Source organism: Eptatretus burgeri, chromosome 10 (assembly GCF_056783735.1).
Source record: "Eptatretus burgeri isolate ZD-2024b chromosome 10, Ebu_testis_v1, whole genome shotgun sequence".
In the NCBI taxonomy this organism is placed as follows: domain Eukaryota; kingdom Metazoa; phylum Chordata; class Myxini; order Myxiniformes; family Myxinidae; genus Eptatretus; species Eptatretus burgeri.
In genome coordinates, this window is record NC_140970.1 from 93482638 (window position 1) to 93503406 (window position 20769).

Genomic DNA, 20769 nt, shown 5'->3' on the forward strand with positions numbered 1-20769 from the left:
AGTCATGTTCATTGATTATAATCAAACAAAGAATCAGTTTGAAGCAAATTCAGCAGAGTTTATTACAAGAGGTATCATTCGAGAAGTGTCTTCGTGTTACTTGAAAATCAAACATTCTCAATTGTATTTGTTGGTCTGGTCAGTTATTCTGTATGTTTGTCAATTTCCAACAGGTCGCAATTCTCCACCGACTTCACCAAACATAACCAACTGGAACACTACTCTTAAGGTTTGTCTACTGTGAGGTGAAAATTTCAAAAGGCCAAAGATTAAGGTCACAAAAAATCGTCAATATTCATCCAATTGACAAAAGATTTGAACATAATTTGTTTATTGTGTCACAATGAATTATTTTACCAATTAAAAGATGGAAAACTGTTGTTTTTGAGAAATAAACAATAAGTTCATAGCTATTTTTTTTGCAAATCACCATCCATGAACGACTGCTTGTTATGACTAAAATTGAACATTTTTGTTGGGTCTGTTTCATTGTTATGGCACGGCACGGCACGGCACGGCACGGCACGGCACGGCACGGCACGGCACGGCACGGCACGGCACGGCACGGCACGGCACGGCACGGCACGGCACGGCACGGCACGGCACGGCACGGCTCGATGTCTCGCGAATGCTTTCAGCTGTCTTTGTCAAAGTTTACCAGAAGTTTCTGAAGCACAGAAGTGAGGCTGTCCATGTTTTGTGAAAGGATTTGATAATCTGATTATAATTAAAATGCAAGATTTATGTATGTGCTGGGGGACGATTAAAAATTTCCAAAATTGCGGTAATACATTGACCTTTAATGTCGTTTCCATGGCAACGAAGTCACCCATCTTCAAGGAGAGGGTTGATATTTTTAGGGACAAGAAAGTCGATAATTCAGAAAAACTTCAAGCTACAGTTATCAAATTCCAACCATGTTCAAAGGTCAAGGTGACAGTGATGTCATTTTCATAATTTTCGTCATACGTGTGAGACGAGCACCTGACTACTTGTTTTTCTTATGTTCAAGACGAAGCCACTGGATGCAATGAGGCGGAAAGGAGTGGTTGGATTTGTGGTCTATCTGGGGAGGTTTTTGGTCGTAAAAGCAACTCATGAGGGGGTTTGAGGTGGGTTGTGGACCCCACTTTTTCCAACATAAATGTGTGTCATTTATGGTCACCTGTTGGAAGGTGGTATTCAATGCATAATAAAATTCGGCAGGTAATCATTATAAAAGTGGTGAAATGAATGGATGGGTTGCTCATAAGTTGCTGTAATTCGTGATCTGAAACATTGATCCACAATCCCTTTTCAGAAATTACACTTTCTGTTTGCAACTGACTGGTAAAAGCTGGACAAGATAACCAGGAAACCACTGATAGGCGTGGATAACCCACAAAATATGGAAGAGAGTCAAAAGAAAACACCAATTTTGGGAGAGAAAATGCCTGATTTTTTTTTTATGTACAATTTGAAAACCATTCACCTCAGATGATGTAGATTCATTTAATACACTTCATTAAGAGGAGGTTTTGCCAACACTTTTGCGTTCATTATGTCATTACTATTATTGTGATTATGGAAATTATTCCCACAGAAGTTTATTTTATGAGGGAAGGTGTCACTGTCCAAGGTAATTGTGTGCCAGAGAATCGCCCTGTGTGTTTTGGAGGGAGACAAGAACTAAAGTTACCTCCTGTGTTTTATCATTTCAAACAATCAATACATGAAACGATAAATTGAAGGCATAATTACAGGCCCCAATTCGGGCTGGGCCCTGGGATAGTTAACCCACCTGATCCCATTCATCCTCTCCCCTGTCCACACCTATGCTCACACCAAGTCCTTCTCAAGACGGTGTGGGGTGGTGAGTACTCTGTGTGTGCTTACCCTGTGTGCCTGTGGCCCCAAACTAATCATCAACATCAATGTCGTGTGCTGGTTTTGTAATTACCTGTTTGAACATCATTGATGGAAGGAATACTTTCTGTGCCATTACACAGGGAAGAGATGGACACAGAGTAGGTTGTACCAGGTAAAAGTCCTGTGAATGTCAGTTCTTTGTTCGTTGTGATGTAGTTTTGAGTTTTGTTTGCAGAAGTGAACAAAGACACAAAACTGATGAACGTGTTGTTTTGGTCTTCCGGGACAACCCAGCTGAGGGTGACTGATGTCGTGTTATAGGAGGTGACTCGAACATCGGCAGGAATGCAGGGATCTGTGAGGGTAAACACAAAAACACGTGATGAGTACCAAGTCACAAACACATATGAAGGCATATATTTCCTCTTGTTAGTTATCTCATAATTCCTATCAAATCATCATCTTGCTGCATTACCAGAAGAGGACACAACAGATAATTTGCAGGTTACAAGGGAGAGCACAAAGAAAACGAAAATTAGTTCCTTATTAAAAAAAAAAGAGAAAAATTATTTTATATTCAATCATCATAGTTTCATAGAAAACATTACAAGACTGAAGAATCATTCTTTTAAAAGCGATGAGAGGTCAACAGTGCTGCAATTGGTGGTTTGCCATTGCCTTCACAATGGTGGAGAGGCTCGAAGTTTGTTCAGTATTATGGATCAGAAGGGCACTTTCTTATAAAACAGACCATTCAAACTCAAGCAGCCACAAGATAAATGTGACAGAGAGGATTTCCAGATAAACATTGGACCCAAAGAACAGCATCATTCATGGAGTAACATAAAGACCCATGAAGCAATTGCAAGACTGAAAATGGTTCGTCAAAACGAATCCTGATGGAAATAAAACTCATGGAAGACAATTCAAGAGTGATTCGGAACACACTTCCGGATAAGTGTCTCATCAGGATGAAGATGTTTTCAGAGAAAAGATTTGGAATGGGTATTCAAGGTGTTTGTATGATTGAACCTTTTTTGAGGACGTGGCTCTGTGTGTTGGAATCTCAGTTTCAAATCTCAATAGATTGCCTGCTCCTGCCTACCATCTGCAAATGTATTTGAAATTAATACAAATTACAGTTCAGAGGAATTCCATGCACAGATTTGAGGAGATTACATTTTAGAAAATAAGGACAGGTACGGGAGCTTGCGCCAGAGCAGTGCGGCGCTGTGTGAACTTTCCACTGGTACTCGAGGGCCCTCTGTATGGCTATCTTCCAAGCAGATGCCTGGTCCATCCCCATCTCCTTGAGATTCTGTTCAACCTGCTGCAACAACAAGGAACGTGGTCAGCCCTATTGGCCTCCACCACTCACGAAGCTCCCTCACTGAGAGATTCTGTAGATCAGGGGCATTGTCAGAAAAACGAGCCACATGTCCGTACAACCGCAACTGATGCTCACGGACCATGCAGGTAACAAATGTCATTTGAGTTTCTCTCAGCAATCGATCGTTGGACACAAAGTCCGACCAGCGATTGCCAAGGATTCTCCAAAGAGACCTGGAACCAAAGGAATGAAGTCTCCATCTCAGATCCCTAGTCAGAATCCAACTCTCACCTCCAAGGAGGAAGACTGGAAGCACCAAGGACCTGAAGACTCAGACTTTCGTCCTCCAGCACAGGTACGGGCAGCACCACACCCCATGATCCAGTGAATCCGGGACTCTCCAAGCCTGACCCAGACATCTGTTGACCTCTGCCTCACAGCCAGCAGAGACATGGATATCACTGCCAAGGAAAGTGAATCTCTCAGCGACATCAACATCCTCACAATAAACAGGTACAGACAGGATAGCAGCTTCCAATATGTCAATGAAAGCCTGGATCTTCGTTTTGACCCAGGAAACCTGTAATACTAGTGTCTCCTACCCCAAAAAGACATCTCGAGTCTCCGCAAAGACGACCGCATCATCTGCGAAATCAACGTCAGAGATCTTGACATTCCCAATCAATGCACCGTGGCTTGATCTCCCCAACATCCTCCCCAGAATCCAGTCCATACAAGTGCTGAACAGTTTGAGGAGCAGGACGCACACCTGAAGAATTCCCTTAACAACTCGATATAAGTGAGAGACGGTACCACCACATCTCACAGCACTCTCAGTGCCAGAATATAGGTCAGATATCAGATCGATCAGTTTTGGTGGCACCCTTCGAAGACCAAAAATCCTCCAGAGGGCATCCCGACTCATTGAGTTAAACGCTCTCCAGAGATCAACATAGGCTGTGAGCAACCCTTTCCGAAATTCTCACCTGCATTCGATGAGGACCCAAAGAGCAAGGATATGTTTAATTATTGTCTTCTTTGGTGTAAAGCCTGGCTGCTCCAGACAATGGTGTTCAAGCAGATGGTGGTGAACTCTTTCAATAATTATCTTGCCCGGCAAAGACCTTGCCCGGAACTGAAAGCAGCGTCATCCCTCGGTAATTGTTGCAGTCTTGGTGATCACACTTCCCTTTCCAGAGAAGAACAACAAGGCCCCTCTTACAGTCAGTTGGGATGATGGCTGTCTTTCAGGCAGAGCACAGAACTGCATGTTATGACAAGAGTGCAGCATTTCCACCAGCCTTGAGAAGTTCAGTGTAGATGCCACAGATCTCTGGAGCTTGACCCCATTTCAACCGGTTCACCGCAGCCTGTGTTTCCATAATTTAAGGTGGACCACAGTTGATTCGAGGGTCAGCAACATGGATTGTAACACCCCTGACGTCCAACTCGACACATGGTGGATTAGCCTGGAACAACCGCTCAAAGTAACCGGCCCAGCGGGCCTTCACTTCGGACTCCTCTGTCAAGAGCCCACCACCCTCTGTTCCGATTGCCGTACACCGAGGGATGGGCTTGGATGAACGCAATGCGCGAACTCCCCTGGAAGCAGGATGAGAATCACCTGACCACTGGTGATGCTCTACCCCCTCACAGATTCCTCACATTTGACCTCCTTGTCCACCCTTAATGCACTACAGTTTGAGCCTCAGCTCCCTGAACAGCTCAGCTCTGCAATTCAGCCTGGCCTTGTGACTCTTGGCAATGGTATCCAATGTCTCTTGAGAGATAAAATTCATTTTCGCCCTCCGTTGAGTTCCAAGACCTCTACCGACAAAATCAAGAACGATGGTCTTGAAGGCACTCCACATCTCTTCAGGATCACCCAAAGCACCCAGTCCCCCAAAATCTCCACTCAGCCTGTTTGCAAACTCCTCAACTATCCTCTCATCCTTAAGCTTGCCAACATCCAGCCTTGGCAAGAATGATACCATTCTCCTGGATTTAAGATGAAACTTCAGAGTTGCTACCACAAGCCTGTGGTCAGCAATGAGAAACTCAGCTCTCCAGGAGACCTTGCAGTTCTGAACCATCCTCCGGCGATAATCATTGAGCGCATGGTCAATATCTTTTGCCACACTACCAGCGTTGGAATACCAAGTCCAGCAATGAGCCTGTGGGTCCTGAAGCCATGAACCAGCCACCCCAAGTCCATGACTTCTTGGAAATCAAGGAACTTAGTGCTATTCTGGTTCACAGTTTCAGACCCATGGGGACCAACAAATATCTCATAAACATCCCTTTCAGTGACAGACAATGCAGTGAAATCCCCCAAGACAAGAAGAGTATCTTGTCGAGTGCACTGATCAACCACACACTCAAGCATGGCATAGAATGCGTCCTTCACGGTGCGATCATTTGCCAAAGTCAGAGAAGACACAGAGACCACAGAAATGACACCCGAGGAGTGAAGAATCCTTTGTCTCATAATACTGTTACGGCTGTGTAAATTCGCAATACACCATAAAGGGTCCTTAGATCAGTTATGACACTAAATTCATGTGTAGTGAGTCCACACCTGTTGTTTAGGGGGATTCATCAGGGCTGCGACGCTTTGAGTAAGCCATTTTTCTTTCTCTGTCGTTATTTTGGACCATTAAGCCGCCAACAACTCAAACACCACCACCTTCACATCTTTACCTCCACAACTCCTCCCGCAAACATCGCTTCACCGCCATTAACAAACGATGCCGCCAACAACCATACCACCACAGCAAACCCCCCACCACCTTCGCCTTTCTCCTTCCACAACCATCAACCACAACACCAGTGAACACCAAACGTCATGCTGTCCAGAGCCCATTCGGTAATTGATGCCAAACGCGTCGAGCCGCGGGTATGAATGCGGTCCCTTGAGGAGAGGAAAATGGATCAGGAAGGCTTCACGCCCCTTTTCTTCCATCCAATGACTGAGCATCGGGTGGCATGGCCCCGCCTCCGAACCCGCTGTGAATGCGTTCCCTTCAGGAGAGGAAAACGGATCAGGAAGGCTTCACACCCCTTTTCTTCCATCCAATGACTGAGCAATGGGTGGCATGGCCCTGCCTCCAAGCGCGTTTTGATCCGCGAATCTGCATACAGGCTCCTCCCCTGGTCTATAAAATACGCAAGCACGACGCAGCTCGTGTGTGTGTCCAGGAAGGAGTGTGAAGAAACGTGACCAGAAAGGTGTCCAGCTCGTGTGTGCAGAAAGGGGTGCAGAAAGTGGCGCCAGTGGGTGGAGTCGTGAAGTCTGAGGCGTGTGTTTGCGGGGATCGGACGGCGAAGGGGACGGAGTTCGGAGTGGAGGTCGAGGGACGGGTCGCGGAGTGGAGCAGGGACGCAGAGGAGGGCTCAGGGGAGAGAGCTCGCCGGAGTCAGGTGCGGTCCCGGGACCCCGCTAGCGGGACGGAGCGTCCGCCATTCCCCTCTCCCGACCCCGAGCATCAACAATTCCCCCATCCGTGCTGAGATAGTGCCGGCAACCCCGTCCGTTCCCCAAGCCAACAGTGGTGCCTGTGTGACGCACGCCTGGAGTAGCTCACCGACCATACCAGGGGCACGGAGTCAAGCGCGTTACGCAGACATTGAGGCTAGCCACCATCGCGCCACGAGGACGCAGGTAAGACCCCTTCGGTGACGTGGACCTGGCCGATTACCCAGGTCACACGTTCATTTGGTCCACGGACCTGTCTGCCTCCTTGCCTGTGAGGGTGGCTTGTGTTTTCTTTGCTTTTTGTGTAAATGTATGTGTGGCGCCAGTCTTGTAAGTAAACCTGTATAAGTGTGCTGTAAATAATTGCCCTTTTTATTCGGTTGTAGCTCGGCGTTGCTTTTATTGTTTTAACTGTTATATGTGCATTTTTGTATGGCTGTGAATACGTGCTTGTCGTGTGTGTGTGTGTATGTGTATGTGTATGTGTATGTGTATGTGTGTGTGTGTGTGTGTGTGTGTGTGTGTGTGTGTGTGTGTGTGTGTGTGTGTGTGTGTGTGTGTGTGTGTGTGTGTGTGTGTGTGTAATAAAGTGCTTACTTGTTGAACTGTTTTCCTGTTTCGTTGCGTCCTTTCCTCCGTTGAAAGTTCCATCTTGCATCACGTAAGGGATTGGTCGTGGGTTGAAACACCCGATAAGTAATCTGAACCGTCGAGCTCGACGATAACTCCGCTCGGTTATCCCTGCAGCACGGAATGATCCGCTGAAGTGGTTCGTGTCCAAAGTCGACCTGCGGCGAGGTACGATTGCCTGGTCGACCACTCGCGCAGGTACTTAGGTTGGTCGAATTTGGCGAGCAACCCGATCCTGCACGGGTGGGCAATTGGCACGATCGTGGTGAGGTTAAACCCCCATCCGTGACTGGCTCCTGGCAGTAATTCCAGGAGGGTCCCGACTGGATTGTCCGTTCCGGTGGGCGACGCGTAGCGATTCGAGTTACGTGGCCGATCGCACGCCGGGCGGGCGAAATTCGTAACAATACATTCATTGACCGGTGTTACCTTTGGTTTCATGCCAGGAAGGGGCATGACAGAGGTAAATTTTATAGTTGGGCTATTACAGGAAAATATCTTGGAAAGAAGAGACAACAGCACTGTATATTTGTAGATTTGGAGAAGGCATCGATAGGGTGCCTCGGGATGTCATGTCATGGTCCATGAAAAAGTTACTTGCAGTGAATTGGTTACTTCGGGTAGTTATGGCAAAACATGATGGCTCAAAAATTTTTGTGAGTGTAAATAGAATGCGGAGTGAGGATTTTGAAGTGAAAGTGGGTGTTCATCAGAGGTTCAGTCTTGAGCCCAATCCTGTTCATTATATTTCCTGAGATGATGTCACGGGAATTTGAAGGAGGCTTATCTTCGGAACTCCTGCATGCAGAAGACCTCAAGCTGCTGATAGCAGACAGTGTGGAAAAGGTAATGGGTAAATATACAGTATGGAATGAGAGTGTAGAGGGCAGAGGACTGAAAGTGAATACAGGGAAAACAAAAGTACTTGTCAGTGGTGAGGGAGAAGAAAGTGTGGAAAAAATGGGGAGGTGGCCCTGCACTGTCTGTGAAAAAAGGTGCAAGTTGCAATTCAATATTGTGTAAATCCTGCAATTGCTGGGTGTACAAGAGGTGTCAAAGGTTCAGGGGTCGACTGCAGGTGGTTCCTGACTTCAAATGAGCTGGATGCACACGTAAACAAGTGGCTCCAGTTGAAGCGGAACGCATAGTTTATGGGGAGATATCTCTGGGATGTGGAGATTCAATTATCTTGGTGATGCGATTGGTGCAGGTGGTGGTGTGGAAGTTTCGGGAGTTGTTCCCGCCATTACATCAAGATGTACCTCTATCCAATTAAAGCGCGAAGATGTATGGCAGTGAGACATGGGTGATCAAAAAGGAGGATGAACCCAGGTGTGAACAAAACGAAATGTGAATGGTGAGGTGGATGTGTGCTGTGACACTGAAGGATGGGAAACCAAATGTTGAACTCAGAGATAGGTTAGGTATAGAAAGCATTAGTGAGGTTATGCATCAGGGAAGCACGAAACAGCCATAAAAAGATGCTGATGCTGATGACAAGGATGATGACGTCATGTGACCTATCAAATGCGCTAATTATTAAAAACCAAAAATAGTACAAACAACTTCTACATCGATTTAAAGGTAATTTTCCTGCTCATCTAATGACAAAACTCTCAAGGATGAAAGAAGAGTTTGGAGAAAAAAGTTTATCACCTTAGCTAACTTAACAAAACCTGCATCCTGTGAAAATTCCATTGTGGTGAGAGGGAGGAGAAGGATGGAGGAGGGGTGGGAGAATGCATGGAGGGGGGGAGGGTGAAGTGAGGTGGGAGTTGGGGAAGGTGTCGTAGGAGGAAGGGGAAGGGGTGGGAATGGAGGCCAATGTTGCACGGCAACACACGGTACCTTTGCGAATACGTTATAAAATATGTGGAAAATACTGCATTTCCCCTGTCATCCAAATCAGTGAGTGTGACATTTCCAACAAAACAGAAAAGGAAAGTCCGACCTTGTGATGATAAAGTGACGTTGAAGCGTTCTGTCCCATAATAGGAACTCGAATGATAGAATACCCGCATCGTGTTGGAAGGAGAGATAATTGTTCGTCCAACGTCTGAATCATGGCACATAGTGATGTCTCTCTGTGATGTCTGATTGTATCCGACAGCAAGCCAGCCCCTGTAACACCGTGAGTGTGAATAAGAATACAGATCTACCACGGTGAGTAACACAACGTGTCCAAGAGGAGCTTCGATGTCCCAAACACAGTCTATGTTTGAATTGATGGATTGAGGATATCCAGGGGATGAGAGCCAGCCTTGTGCTCGAACTCGTCCACCACAGGGCACTGCAGGAAAATAAAACAGACGTTATATTTGTATCCATCAATGTAATCAACTTCAATCAATATAACTGAACAGTATTATCAAATATTTGTCCTTCATGGAGATTTCAGCTTTTCTTCAGGTTAGATATCAGAGTGGAGGTTGTGTTCTGTTAAATGCCTGTCAGCATAAACTGTAGATACATATTGACCGAAACGAATGAAACAAGTAAAGTAAGATATTTCAAGGATATTTCTGGACAAAACACAAGAATGTATGTGAAACGTATCGTATATCCGATCATGGTGTAACCTCGTGATTATTCCGAGTAGTGGATGAGATTGAACAGTACCTGATCTGAAAGTCGTTGTTGCAGGTTGGCTGGATGTGCTGATGTAGGAGGAAGTTACAGTCACTGTATAATTCTTTCCAGGTACAAGACTTGTAATGTTATGTTCTGTACTGGACACAGTTGTGGAACTCGAGTGTCCATTTCGAGTCCAGGTCACACGATATCTGTAGCTGTCGTTGTTGGGATCGTTTGGTGCCGTCCATCTTACAAAGGCAAACAAAACATCCTGTTTGACCACCGTGATGTTCAATGGAGGGTTAGGACCTAGAAAGTAAAACAACATCATGATATTGCAAGCGTTTTCACTTTGACATTGTTGTGGATTCATCAAGGAGCAAAAGTTTAGTGCAGAATTTCCACAGAAATTCAATGATAAATTTAGTTTCATGCTTTGATAACCGAAAGAGAACCAAAACACATGCCAGTCATGTTCATTGATTATTTTCACACAAAGAATCAGTTTGAAGCAAATACAGCAGAGTTTATTACAAGAGGTATCATTCGAGAAGTGTCTTCGATTTACTTGAAAATCGAATATTCTCAATTATATTTGTCGGTCTGGTCAGTTACTCTGTTGTTGTTGTTGTTCGTCTTTCGGCTGCTCCCGTTAGGGGTCGCCACAGCGGATCATCCGTTATGATCCGCATAATGATTTGGCACAGGTTTTTACGCCGGATGCCCTTCCTGACGCAACCCTGGTCACCTCTTACGACACAGGGATAAGGATTGGGTTTCACCATGATTCTGGGCTGCCCTACACCCTCTCAGGGTCGCCGCGGCCCAGCTCAGGGCTCCCGTCCTCAAGTGATCCTCCAACCCAAACCTCCGAGTAGCCGGATTACAAGCGCACGCCACTACGCCCGGTTGGTCAGTTACTCTGTATGTTTGTCAATTGCCAACAGGTCGTAATTCTCCACCAACTTCAGCAAACATAACCAACTGGAACACTAATCTTTAGGTTTGCCTCCTGTGAGGTGAACATTTCAAAAGGCCAAAGATTAAGGTCCTGCATGGCGCGGCACCAACGGCTCGGCTCGGCACAGCATGGCACGGCTCGGTGTTGGGAGTGTGCTAACTCGTGAATGCTTTCAGTTATCTTTGTCAAACTTTACCCGAAGATTCTGAAGCACAGAAGTGAGGCTGTCCATGTTTTGTGAAAGGATTTGATAACACTGAACAATAAAATTTTTTTACTGGAGATGTGTAAAGTGATTTAGACTAATTTGGGTACGCTGATTTCAAAAATCATAACCGTTTTGCTGTATCACGTCAGGATTTTCAGTAACAGAAATATTCCCATTGCCTAGAAGTCAGGATTTCAATGAAATTTACAAAAATTCATGTATTCATTTATTTCATCATGAATGCTTCAAAATTATAGAAATTACAGAAAAACTCCACTAGAATGTAATTAAAAATGCTTTAGGCATTTGGCTTTGCGTTTGTGCTGCTCTGTGTCAGTTTCACGATGCAGGAACCAGCAGAAATCGCCCATCATGTTCGGGTTGTGCCGCCCTTGGTAACGCGTCTCCATGAGTGAAATCTCTTGGTGGAATCGCTCGCCGTGCTCGTCCGAGACTGCTCCCAAGTTGTCAGGGAAGAAGTTCAGGTGCTGGTGTAGGAAATGGATTTTCAGGGACATCCTGGAGCCAAGTTTCCTGAAGGACTCCAGCAGCTGCTGCACTATTTTTTCATAGTTGTCCGCGCGCTCGTTCCCTAAGAAGTTGTCCGTCACAGCTTTGAAGCTCCTCCACGCTGCCAGCTCTTTGGGGTTTAGAGTTGTCGGAAAAGTTTCGTCCTTCATAATCTGTCGGATTTGCGGTCCAACAAAGACACCAGCCTTGATCTTGGCCTCCGACAAGGTGTTGCCAAACTTTTCCTTGAGGTATAAAAACCCACGCCCATTCAGATCCATTGCCCGTACAAAACTTTTCATCAAGCCGAGCTTTATGTGGAGTGGTGGAAGGAAAACCTTGGCTGGGTCGACAAGGGCGACATGCTTCACGTTGTGTCGACCAGGTACATGCTCTTTTCGCTCTTCCCAATCTTTCTTCGTCCAGTGATTCTTGTCGTCTCTGCTATCCCAGAGACAAAGGAAGCACATGTATTTCGTGTAGCCTGACTGCAGCCCTAACAACAGCGCCACCACTTTCAAGTCTCCGCAGATGTGCCAGTTGAAGTCATTGTACTTGATGGAATCAAGCAGCTGCCGCATAGTCTCATAGGTCTCTGTCATGCCGAACGCGTGAGCCAGTGGGACTGATGGTTTCTCGTTGCCATTGTGGAGCAAAACAGCCTTCAAGCTGTTCTTCCCTGAGTCGATGAAGAGGCGCCAGTCTGCAGGATCGTGATCACACCCAAGTTCTTTCAACAGACCGTTGATGTCACTGCAGAATGTCATCGTGTCTTCCATCTCAAAGAACTCAGCCATATCTCTGTGACGTGCTCTGAACAAGGATATCTTGGTGTTAGGTTCAAGTAGATTCCACTGCTGCAGCCTTGATCCAAGCAGCTCTGCCTTCGCCTTTGACAGCGAGAGATCTCTTACAAGATCATTTAAGTCTCCCTGGTTCAGAAGGTGTGATTCTTGAGTGTCGGGTTCAAAAGGTTCATCATCACCATCCTCTTCACCACTGCTTACAGCTATGTTCTGATCAGCTGGAGGTGTTGGAACGGGGTTCTCGTCATCATGAGGCACAGGTTTACGAGCAGAGACGCAGTCAGCGTACTTGATGTGACCTTTATTCTTCTTGTTGAAGCCGGCGATGCTTGTGCAGCAGAAATAACAATCATCATGATGATTCTGCGGCTCACGCCATATCATGGGCACCGCAAATGGCATGCTCGCGCGCTTGCCCACCAACCACTGAGTCAAGGTTGTGTGACAGCTTGTGCAGCAGATGTGTGGTGCCCAGCTCTGTTCTTGGTCCCCCACCTTACACCCGAAGTAGTGAAAGTAGGCGGCCTTCATTTTCACTGCTGTAAATATACTTCGCTGTTGATCTTTTTGGTATACCGACCACAGACATAACAGAAGTTGTCAGGATGATTGGTACAGGAACGCCTACTCATCTTTATCTGAAAGAAAGAAATATAACACAAGTTAACAACAATTGTACGAAATAGACATGTTAAAGACATATGTAAATTTCATTGAAATCCTGACTTCTAGGCAATGGGAATATTTCTGTTCCTGAAAATCCTGACGTGATACAGCAAAACGGTTATGATTTTTGAAATCAACGTACCCAAATTAGTCTTAATCACTTTACACATCGCCAGTAAAAAAAAATTTTGAAATTTGTTGTTCAGTGTAATCTGATCATAATTAAAATGCAAGATTTTTGTAGGCACTGGAGGGCAGATGAAAAATTTCCAAAATTACAGTAATACATTGACCTTTAATGTTGTTTCCATGGCAACGAAGTCACCCATCTTAAAAGGAGAGGGTTGATATTTTTAGGGACAAGAAAGTCGATAATTCAGAAAAACTTCAATCCATAGTTATCAAATTCCAACCATGTAAAAAGGTCAAGGTGACAGTGATGTCATTTTCATGATTTTCGTCATTTGTGTGAGACTAGCAACTGACTACTTCTTGTTTATCTTATGTTCAAGACGAAGCCACTGGATCCAATGAGGCAGAAAGGAGTGGTTGGATTTAGGGTCCATCCCAGGAGGTTTTGGTGGTGAAAGCAATTCATGAGGGGGTTTGAGGTGGGATGTGGACCCCACTTTTTTCCAAAAGAAATGTGTCTCATTTATGGTCGCCTGTTGGAAGATGAAATTTCAATACGTAATAAAATTCGGCAGGTAATCATCATAAAAGTGGTGAAATGAATGGATAGGTTGTTCACAAGTTGTTATAATTTGTGATCTGAAACATTGATCCACAATACCTCTTCAGAAATTATACTTTCTGTTTGCAACAGACTGGTAAAAGCTGGACAAGATAACCAGGAAACCACTGGTAGGCGTGGATAACCCACAAAATATGGAAGGGAGAAGAAAGAAAACACCAATTTTGGGAGAGAAAATGCCTGATTTTTTTTGATGTACAATTTGAAAACATTCACTTCAGAATATGTAGATTCATTGAACACACTTCATTCGGATGAGGAGCAGTCAAAACTGTTCAGTTCATTCTGTCATTACTATGATTGTGATTATGGAAATTATTCCCACATAAGTATATTTTATGAGGGAAGGTGTCACTGCCCAAGGTAATTCTGTGCCAGAGAATCGCCCTGGTGTCTTAGAGGGAGACAAGAACGAAAGTTGCCTAATGTGTTTTATCATCACAAACAATCATTATATGGTACAATAAAATGAAGGAATAATTACAGGCCCCGATTATGGAGCGGCCCTGGGATAGTTGCCCCACCTGATCACCTTCCCCCTCCCCTCTCGACATCCCTGCTCACACCAAGTCCTTCTCAAGACGGCGTGGGGTGAGTATTCTGTGTGTGCTTACCCCGTGTGCCTGTGTCACCAAACTAATCATCAACATCAATGTCGTGTGCTGGTTTTGCAATTACCTGTTTGAACATCAGTGGTGAAAGGAATACTTTCTGTGCCATTACACAGAGAAGAGATGGACACAGAGTAAGTTGTACCAGGTGAAAGTCCTGTGAATATTAGTTCCTTGTTCATTGTGGTGTAGTGTTGAATTTTGTTTGCCGAAGAAAACAAAGATACAAAACTGAACAACGTGTTGTTTTGGTCTTCCGGTACAAGCCAGCTGAGGGTGATTGATGTAGAGTTATACGAGGTTACTGTAAGATTGGTGGGAATGCAGGCATCTGTGAGGATAAACACAAAAACACGTGATGAGTACCAAGTCACAAACACTTCCGAAGGCACAAATTTCCTCTTGTTAGTTATCTCATAATTCCTATCAAATCATCATGTTGCTGTATTACCAGAAGAGGACACAACAGATAATTTGCAGGTTACAAGGGAGAGCACAAAGAAAACGAAAATTATTTATTCAAAAAAAAAGACAAAAATTATTTATTATTCAATAATCACAGTTTCATGTAAAACATTACAAGACTGAAGAATCATTCGTTTAAAAGTGATGAGATGTCAACAGTGCTGCAATGGGTGGTTTGCCATTGCCTTCACAATGGTGGAGAGGCTCGAAGTTTGTTCATTATTATGGATCAGCAGGGCACTTTCTTGGAAAACATACCATTCAAACTCAAGCAGCCACAAGATAAATGTGAGCAGAGAGGATAAACATTCGACCCAAAGAACAGCATCGTTCATGGAGTAACATTAAGACCCATGAAGCGATTGGAAGACTGAAAATGGTTCGTCAAAACTCATCCTCATGGAAATAAAACTCATGGATGACAATTCAAGAGTGATTCGGAACACACATCCGGATAAGTGTCTCATCAGGATGAAGATGTTTTCATAGAAAAGATTTGGAATGGGTAATCCTCTGTGTTTTTATGTTTGAACCATTTTTGAGGACGTTGCTCTGTGTGTTGGAATCTCAGATTCAAATGTCATACATTGCCTGCTCCTGTCTACCATCTTCAAATGTATTTGAAAGTCAAACAAATTATAGTTTCGAGGAATTACCTGAACAGGTTTGAGGAGATTACATTTCAGAAAATAAGGTCAGGTATGGGAGCTTGCACCAGAGCAGCACGTCGCTGTGTACACTTTCTGCTGGTACTCCAGGGGTCTCTGGAGGGCCATCCTCCAAGCAGATGCCTGGTCCATCCCCATCTCCTTGAGATGATGGTCAACCTGTTGCAACCATGAGGCACGTGGTCAGCCCACTGGCCTCCTCCACTCATGAGACTCCCTCGCTGAGAGAATCTGGTGAGCAGGATCAGCGTCAGGAAAACGAGCCACATGTCCATACAGCCGCAACTGACGCTCACGGACTATGCAGGTAACAAATCTCATCTGAGTCTCTCTCAGCAACCGCTCGTTGGACACAAAATCCGACCAGCGATAGCCAAGGATTCTCCGAAGACACCTGGTACCAAAGGAATTAAGTCTCCGTCTCAGATCCTTGGTCAGAGTCCAAGTCTCGCATCCATAGAGCAAGACTGGAAGTACCAAGGACCTGAAGACTCGGACTTTCGTCCTCCCGCACAGGTACCGGCAGCGCCACACCCCATGATCCAGTGAATCCATGACTCCCCAGGCCCGACCCAGACGTCTATTGACCTCTGACTCGCAGCCAGCAGAGACATGAATATCACTGCCGAGGTAAGTGAATCTCTTCACGACCTCAACATCCTCACCACAAACAGACACAGACAGGACAGCAGCATCCAAGATGTCACCGAAAGCCTGGATCTTAGTTTTGACCCAAGAAACCCGTAATCCAAACGGCTCCGACTCCTCATTCAGCACCTCGAGGGCCCCCAAGAGGATGTCTAAAGTCTCCGCAAAGATGACTGCATCATCTGCAAAATCAAGGTCCGAGATCTTGACATTCCCAAACGATGCACCGCAACTTGATCTCTCCGACATCCTCCCTAAAATCCAGTCCATACAAGTGCTGAAAAGTGTGGGGGCAAGTACACATCCCTGACGAACTCCAGTAACAACTGGAAATAAGTCAGAGATGGTACCACCACACTTCACAGCACTCTCAGTACCAGAGTAGAGTTCAGACATCAGATCGATTAGTTTTGGTGGCACCCCACGAAGACCAAGAATCCTCCAGAGTACATCCCGATTCACTGAATCGAACGCTCTACAGAGATCAACATAGGCTGCAAGCAGCCCCTGCCGAAACTCTCGTCTGCGTTCAGTGAGGACACGAAGTGCAAGGATACGGTCAATCGTTGACCTCTTTGGTGTAAAGCCTGACTGCTCTGGACGCGGGTGCTCAAGCAGATGGTGGCAAACCCTATCAAGAATTATCCGAGCAAAGACCTTGCCCGGCACTGAGAGCAGCGTCATCCCTCGGTAGTTGTTGCAGTCTTGGCTATCACCCTTCCCTTTCCAGAGAGGGACAACAAGGCCCCTCTTCCAGTCAGTTGGGATTATGCCTGTGTTCCAGGCAGAGCACAAAACTGCATGCAACGACACGAGTGCAGCATTTCCACCAGCCTTGAGAAGTTCGGCATGGATGCCACAGATCCCTGGAGCTTTGCCCCATTTCAACTGGTTCACCACAGCCCGTGTTTCCACAAGCGAAGGTGGACCACAGTTGATTCGAGGGTCAGCAACAGGGATTGTAACACCCTTGACGTCCAAGTCGACAGCTGGGGGATCAGCCTGGTACAACCGCTCAAAGTAATCGGCCCAGCGGGCCTTCACTTCAGACTCCTCTGTCATGAGCCTACCACTCTCTGCCCGAACTGCAGTGCTCCGAGGGATGGGCTTGGATGAACGTAACAGCTCAGCTCTGCCATTCAGCCTGGCCCTGCGACTCTGGTCAATGGTATCCAGTGTCCCTTGAGAGACAAAATTCTTCTTTGCCCTGCGGTGAGCTCCAAGGCATCCACCGGCAACATCAAGGACGGTGGTCTTGAAGGCGCTCCACAACTCTTCAGGACCCCCCAAAGCATCCAGACCCCCCAAGTGTCCACTCAGCCTGTTCGCAACTCCTCAGCTACTCTCTCATCCCTGAGCTTGGCAACATCCAGCCTAGGCTGGGATGGTACCATTCTCCAGGATTTAAGGTGCAGCTTTAGAGTTGCTACAACAAGCCTGTGGTCAGTATTGAGGAACTGAGCACTCCGGTAGACCCTGCAGTTCTGAATCATCCTCCAACGACCGTCAATGAGGACATGGTCAATCTCCTTTGCCACACCGCCAGCGTTGGAATCCCAAGTTGAGCGATGAGCTTGTGGGCACTGAAACCATGAACCAGCCACCCTAAGTCCATGACTTCTTGCAAAGTCAAGGAACTTAGTGCTATTCTGGTTCATAGTTCCTGACCCATGGGGACCAACACAGACCTCATAACCATCCCTATCAGTTCCAGTCGATGCATTGAAATCCCCCAAGACTAGAAGTGTATCTCGTCTGGGGCACTGATCAACCACAGACTCGAGTGTGGCGTAGAATTCATCCTTCACGGTGAGATCACTCGCCTCAGTTGGAGCATAAACAGAGACCAGGGAAATGACACCTAAGGAGTGACGAATCCTTAATCTCATAATACGCTCGTTGACTGGTGTTACCTCAATTATCATTGGGGTCAGCTTATTGGACACAGATACAGCAACTCCTTGGGTATGGTAACCATCAGAGCGACCAGACCAATAGTAGGTGTAACCACCCACCATTATCTTGCCGTAATCCGGTCTCCGAACCTCAGAGAGAGCTGCAATGCTGATGTCCAAACGCTTGAGCTCAGATAATAACAGACAGGTGATCATCCTCTCTTAGGGATAGGACATTCCAGGCACCCACCCGAAGGGACCGCCTCAGGTTAACCCAAGGAGACCGCCGTCTGGTGGACGACACCTCAGCACCACTCCGACACACTCTCCCGCAATCTGACCCAGGGATGTTACCCCGTGGTTTCCCTCCTATCATCAAAGATTGGGGGTCCCGAAGGCTTTGCCCCAATCCCGTCATCCGGTGAGCTGCCCTGCGAAGGGAAGCTGCACAGGAGGTACTCCCACGGAGTGGGTTTTCATATTTTTTTTGCGTTTTTGCGTTTTGCGGAATGAAGGGTTTTACGGTGGCCAGAGTGTAAATCCTGCCACCAACCTCCTAATAAGAAGTGACCCAACTGCAGGAGGACGTCCGCAGACACAGTTGGGCACTAGATATGGATGGCCGTTGGCTCATGATGAGCTCCTCTGCCCTTTGACAGGTTTTTTTTTTAATCCTGCTGGGTGTCCATATCCAAACACCCTCCTCACCAGAAAACCTAGTGGGGGAGATGGTTTAGTCGCCGCCAACCCGACCATGGAACAGGTGAGTACAGGTTTACATGGTACCTGTAGCAGGTCACAGATCGAACCTGACCTAACACACGAACCTGACCTGACCATATGTCTTGAAGACTAAAATCCCTTATTATGTCAGACAGCAGTCTGGCTGATCCGGGGTGAGATTCTGCACCATTCCGATCATGTGCGGGCTGAAGGGTGCAATTGAAGTCACCTCCCATTACGATGCACTTTTGCAAATCTAATTGCCTCATGTAGAGTCGTAACTTTTTGAAGAAACTTCGGCGGTCTGTGCCCTTTGAAGGAGCAGAGACATTTATTAAAGTGAATTTGATATTATTGCCAAAAAAATCCAGGGAAACCAGGTAACCTGGGATTATTTCCTGAAATGAAAGTTACAGAGGGCAAAAGTGCGGACTCAGCAGAAAAGCAACTCCTGCTATGCGAGAGTTGGAATCGCTAAAATAACCGGTCTTTTTCATCATTCTATTCCAAACACTGTGCGATGCTGGAGTAGAGTGGGTTTCTTGTAAAAAGGCTAGATCTAATTTTTGTTGTTTAATGAGGTTGACTACTTGGAGCATCCTAGACTGGCTTGCTCCACCTTTTATGTTGAGGCTGCCAAGGATCGCCATAGTGATGAAGAGGTGGAAAGCAAAGAAGTGAACGCAGGTCATCATTTCATTTCCATTTTAGCTTTTACAATGTGCTTTTTAAGCCTACTGCACTGTGGATCGGTGAAATGGTAATCATGAGGTCGACGAATGATACTTTTTGCTGATTCAATAAAACCATGCAAGTCAGAAAAGTATTCCTTTATATCTATATGTCTTTTCCTACAAGTATGATTTTGGAATCAAAGGATTTGCGATGGTGAGACATAAGGAGTACTGTTTGTAGGGAATTCTTCGATGTTATCTGGTTCTCCTTCTGACATGTCAGAAGCACTATCTGGAAAATTTTCAATTTCTAATTTACAAACTGTGCTTATACTCTGTAGTATTCAGGTATGAGGTTGTTCTGTTTTCGACATGGAGGGGAGGGGTGAGGGAGGCTCTGATTCCACCTTGAGTAATGTAGACGGGAGGAGGGGGAGATGGAGTGAGGGGAGGGGGGAGGGTAGTAGTATCAGCATCTGCCTCAGGTTTTTCAGGATGCGGTTTTTACAGAGCTTTGTCACAACACTCAGGTATGACTTCAGGGGTATTCGATGGAGCAATTTCCACCATTGAGGAGTCATTGGTGGTTAACTCGTGGCAAAATTGGGGGGTTCTGGAGACAGTTTTTAGTTCCTTTTCGGTAAGATCCTTACATGGTTCAATTTCCTAATCAGAAGTAGGGATCTTGACTGTGTTTTCCTTAATTTTCTGTGGGAATAAATCCCCTTCACCTTGATCTACCAAGAGGGGGTCCATTTCATCATTTGAGAGTGACTCATACCGATTTTTCATTGACACTGTGTCACATAAACCCAGAGTTTTTTCACACACAGCCAAAACCACTTTTTTTCCTTTATGGAGGTTCAGTTCATTCTGATCCGTTTTTCTTTTCCTGAATAAGAGGATAGTTGTAAACCCATCCCAAACACTTGAGGAACTGTCTTCTGTATCCTTAGGGTCTGATGTTTCGTTGTCTGAGACTGTAACAGGGTCGTCGGTGCTCACAGGTGGGGCCGTATTAGACGGAACAATGGTATTTTGGGATGTTTGACAATGCAGTTTTCAGGCAGAAACGTTTTAAATGGCTGAAACCATTGCAGTTAAAACATTTCCGTGTTTCAGTCGACGCATACACCTGGTACTCGTGTCCATCTATGCAAAATTTAATGACCACATTAAGCACTTTATCGACGTCAGACGAGGGAAGCACAATGTACGCCTGTTGCCTGAAAGACATCACATGTCTCGTCTGCTCATTCCGGCATTGCAAAGGTAACATTATAATCTGACAGACTACGGTCCCAAATTGAGATAATTATTTTA

At 45.8% G+C, this 20769-nt stretch overlaps 1 protein-coding gene across 5 annotated transcripts in view; it reads right to left on the minus strand.

Annotated features, from left to right (window-relative positions):
• Positions 1-20769, minus strand: part of LOC147019139 (fibronectin-like) — a 104649-nt gene that overhangs the window by 43669 nt on the left and 40211 nt on the right. For all 5 annotated transcript variants that reach the window (XR_015062767.1, XM_085900015.1, XM_085900013.1 and 2 more), the window contains 4 exons: positions 14441-14704; positions 9903-10166; positions 9235-9573; positions 1940-2203 (listed from right to left, as the gene is read on the minus strand). Coding sequence is in view for 4 of the 5 variants with exons in the window: in XM_085900015.1 (XP_085756141.1) it covers positions 1940-2203; positions 9235-9573; positions 9903-10166; positions 14441-14704 (1131 nt within the window). In the remaining variant the exon portion in view is untranslated. The remainder of the gene's footprint in view (positions 1-1939; positions 2204-9234; positions 9574-9902; positions 10167-14440; positions 14705-20769) is intronic.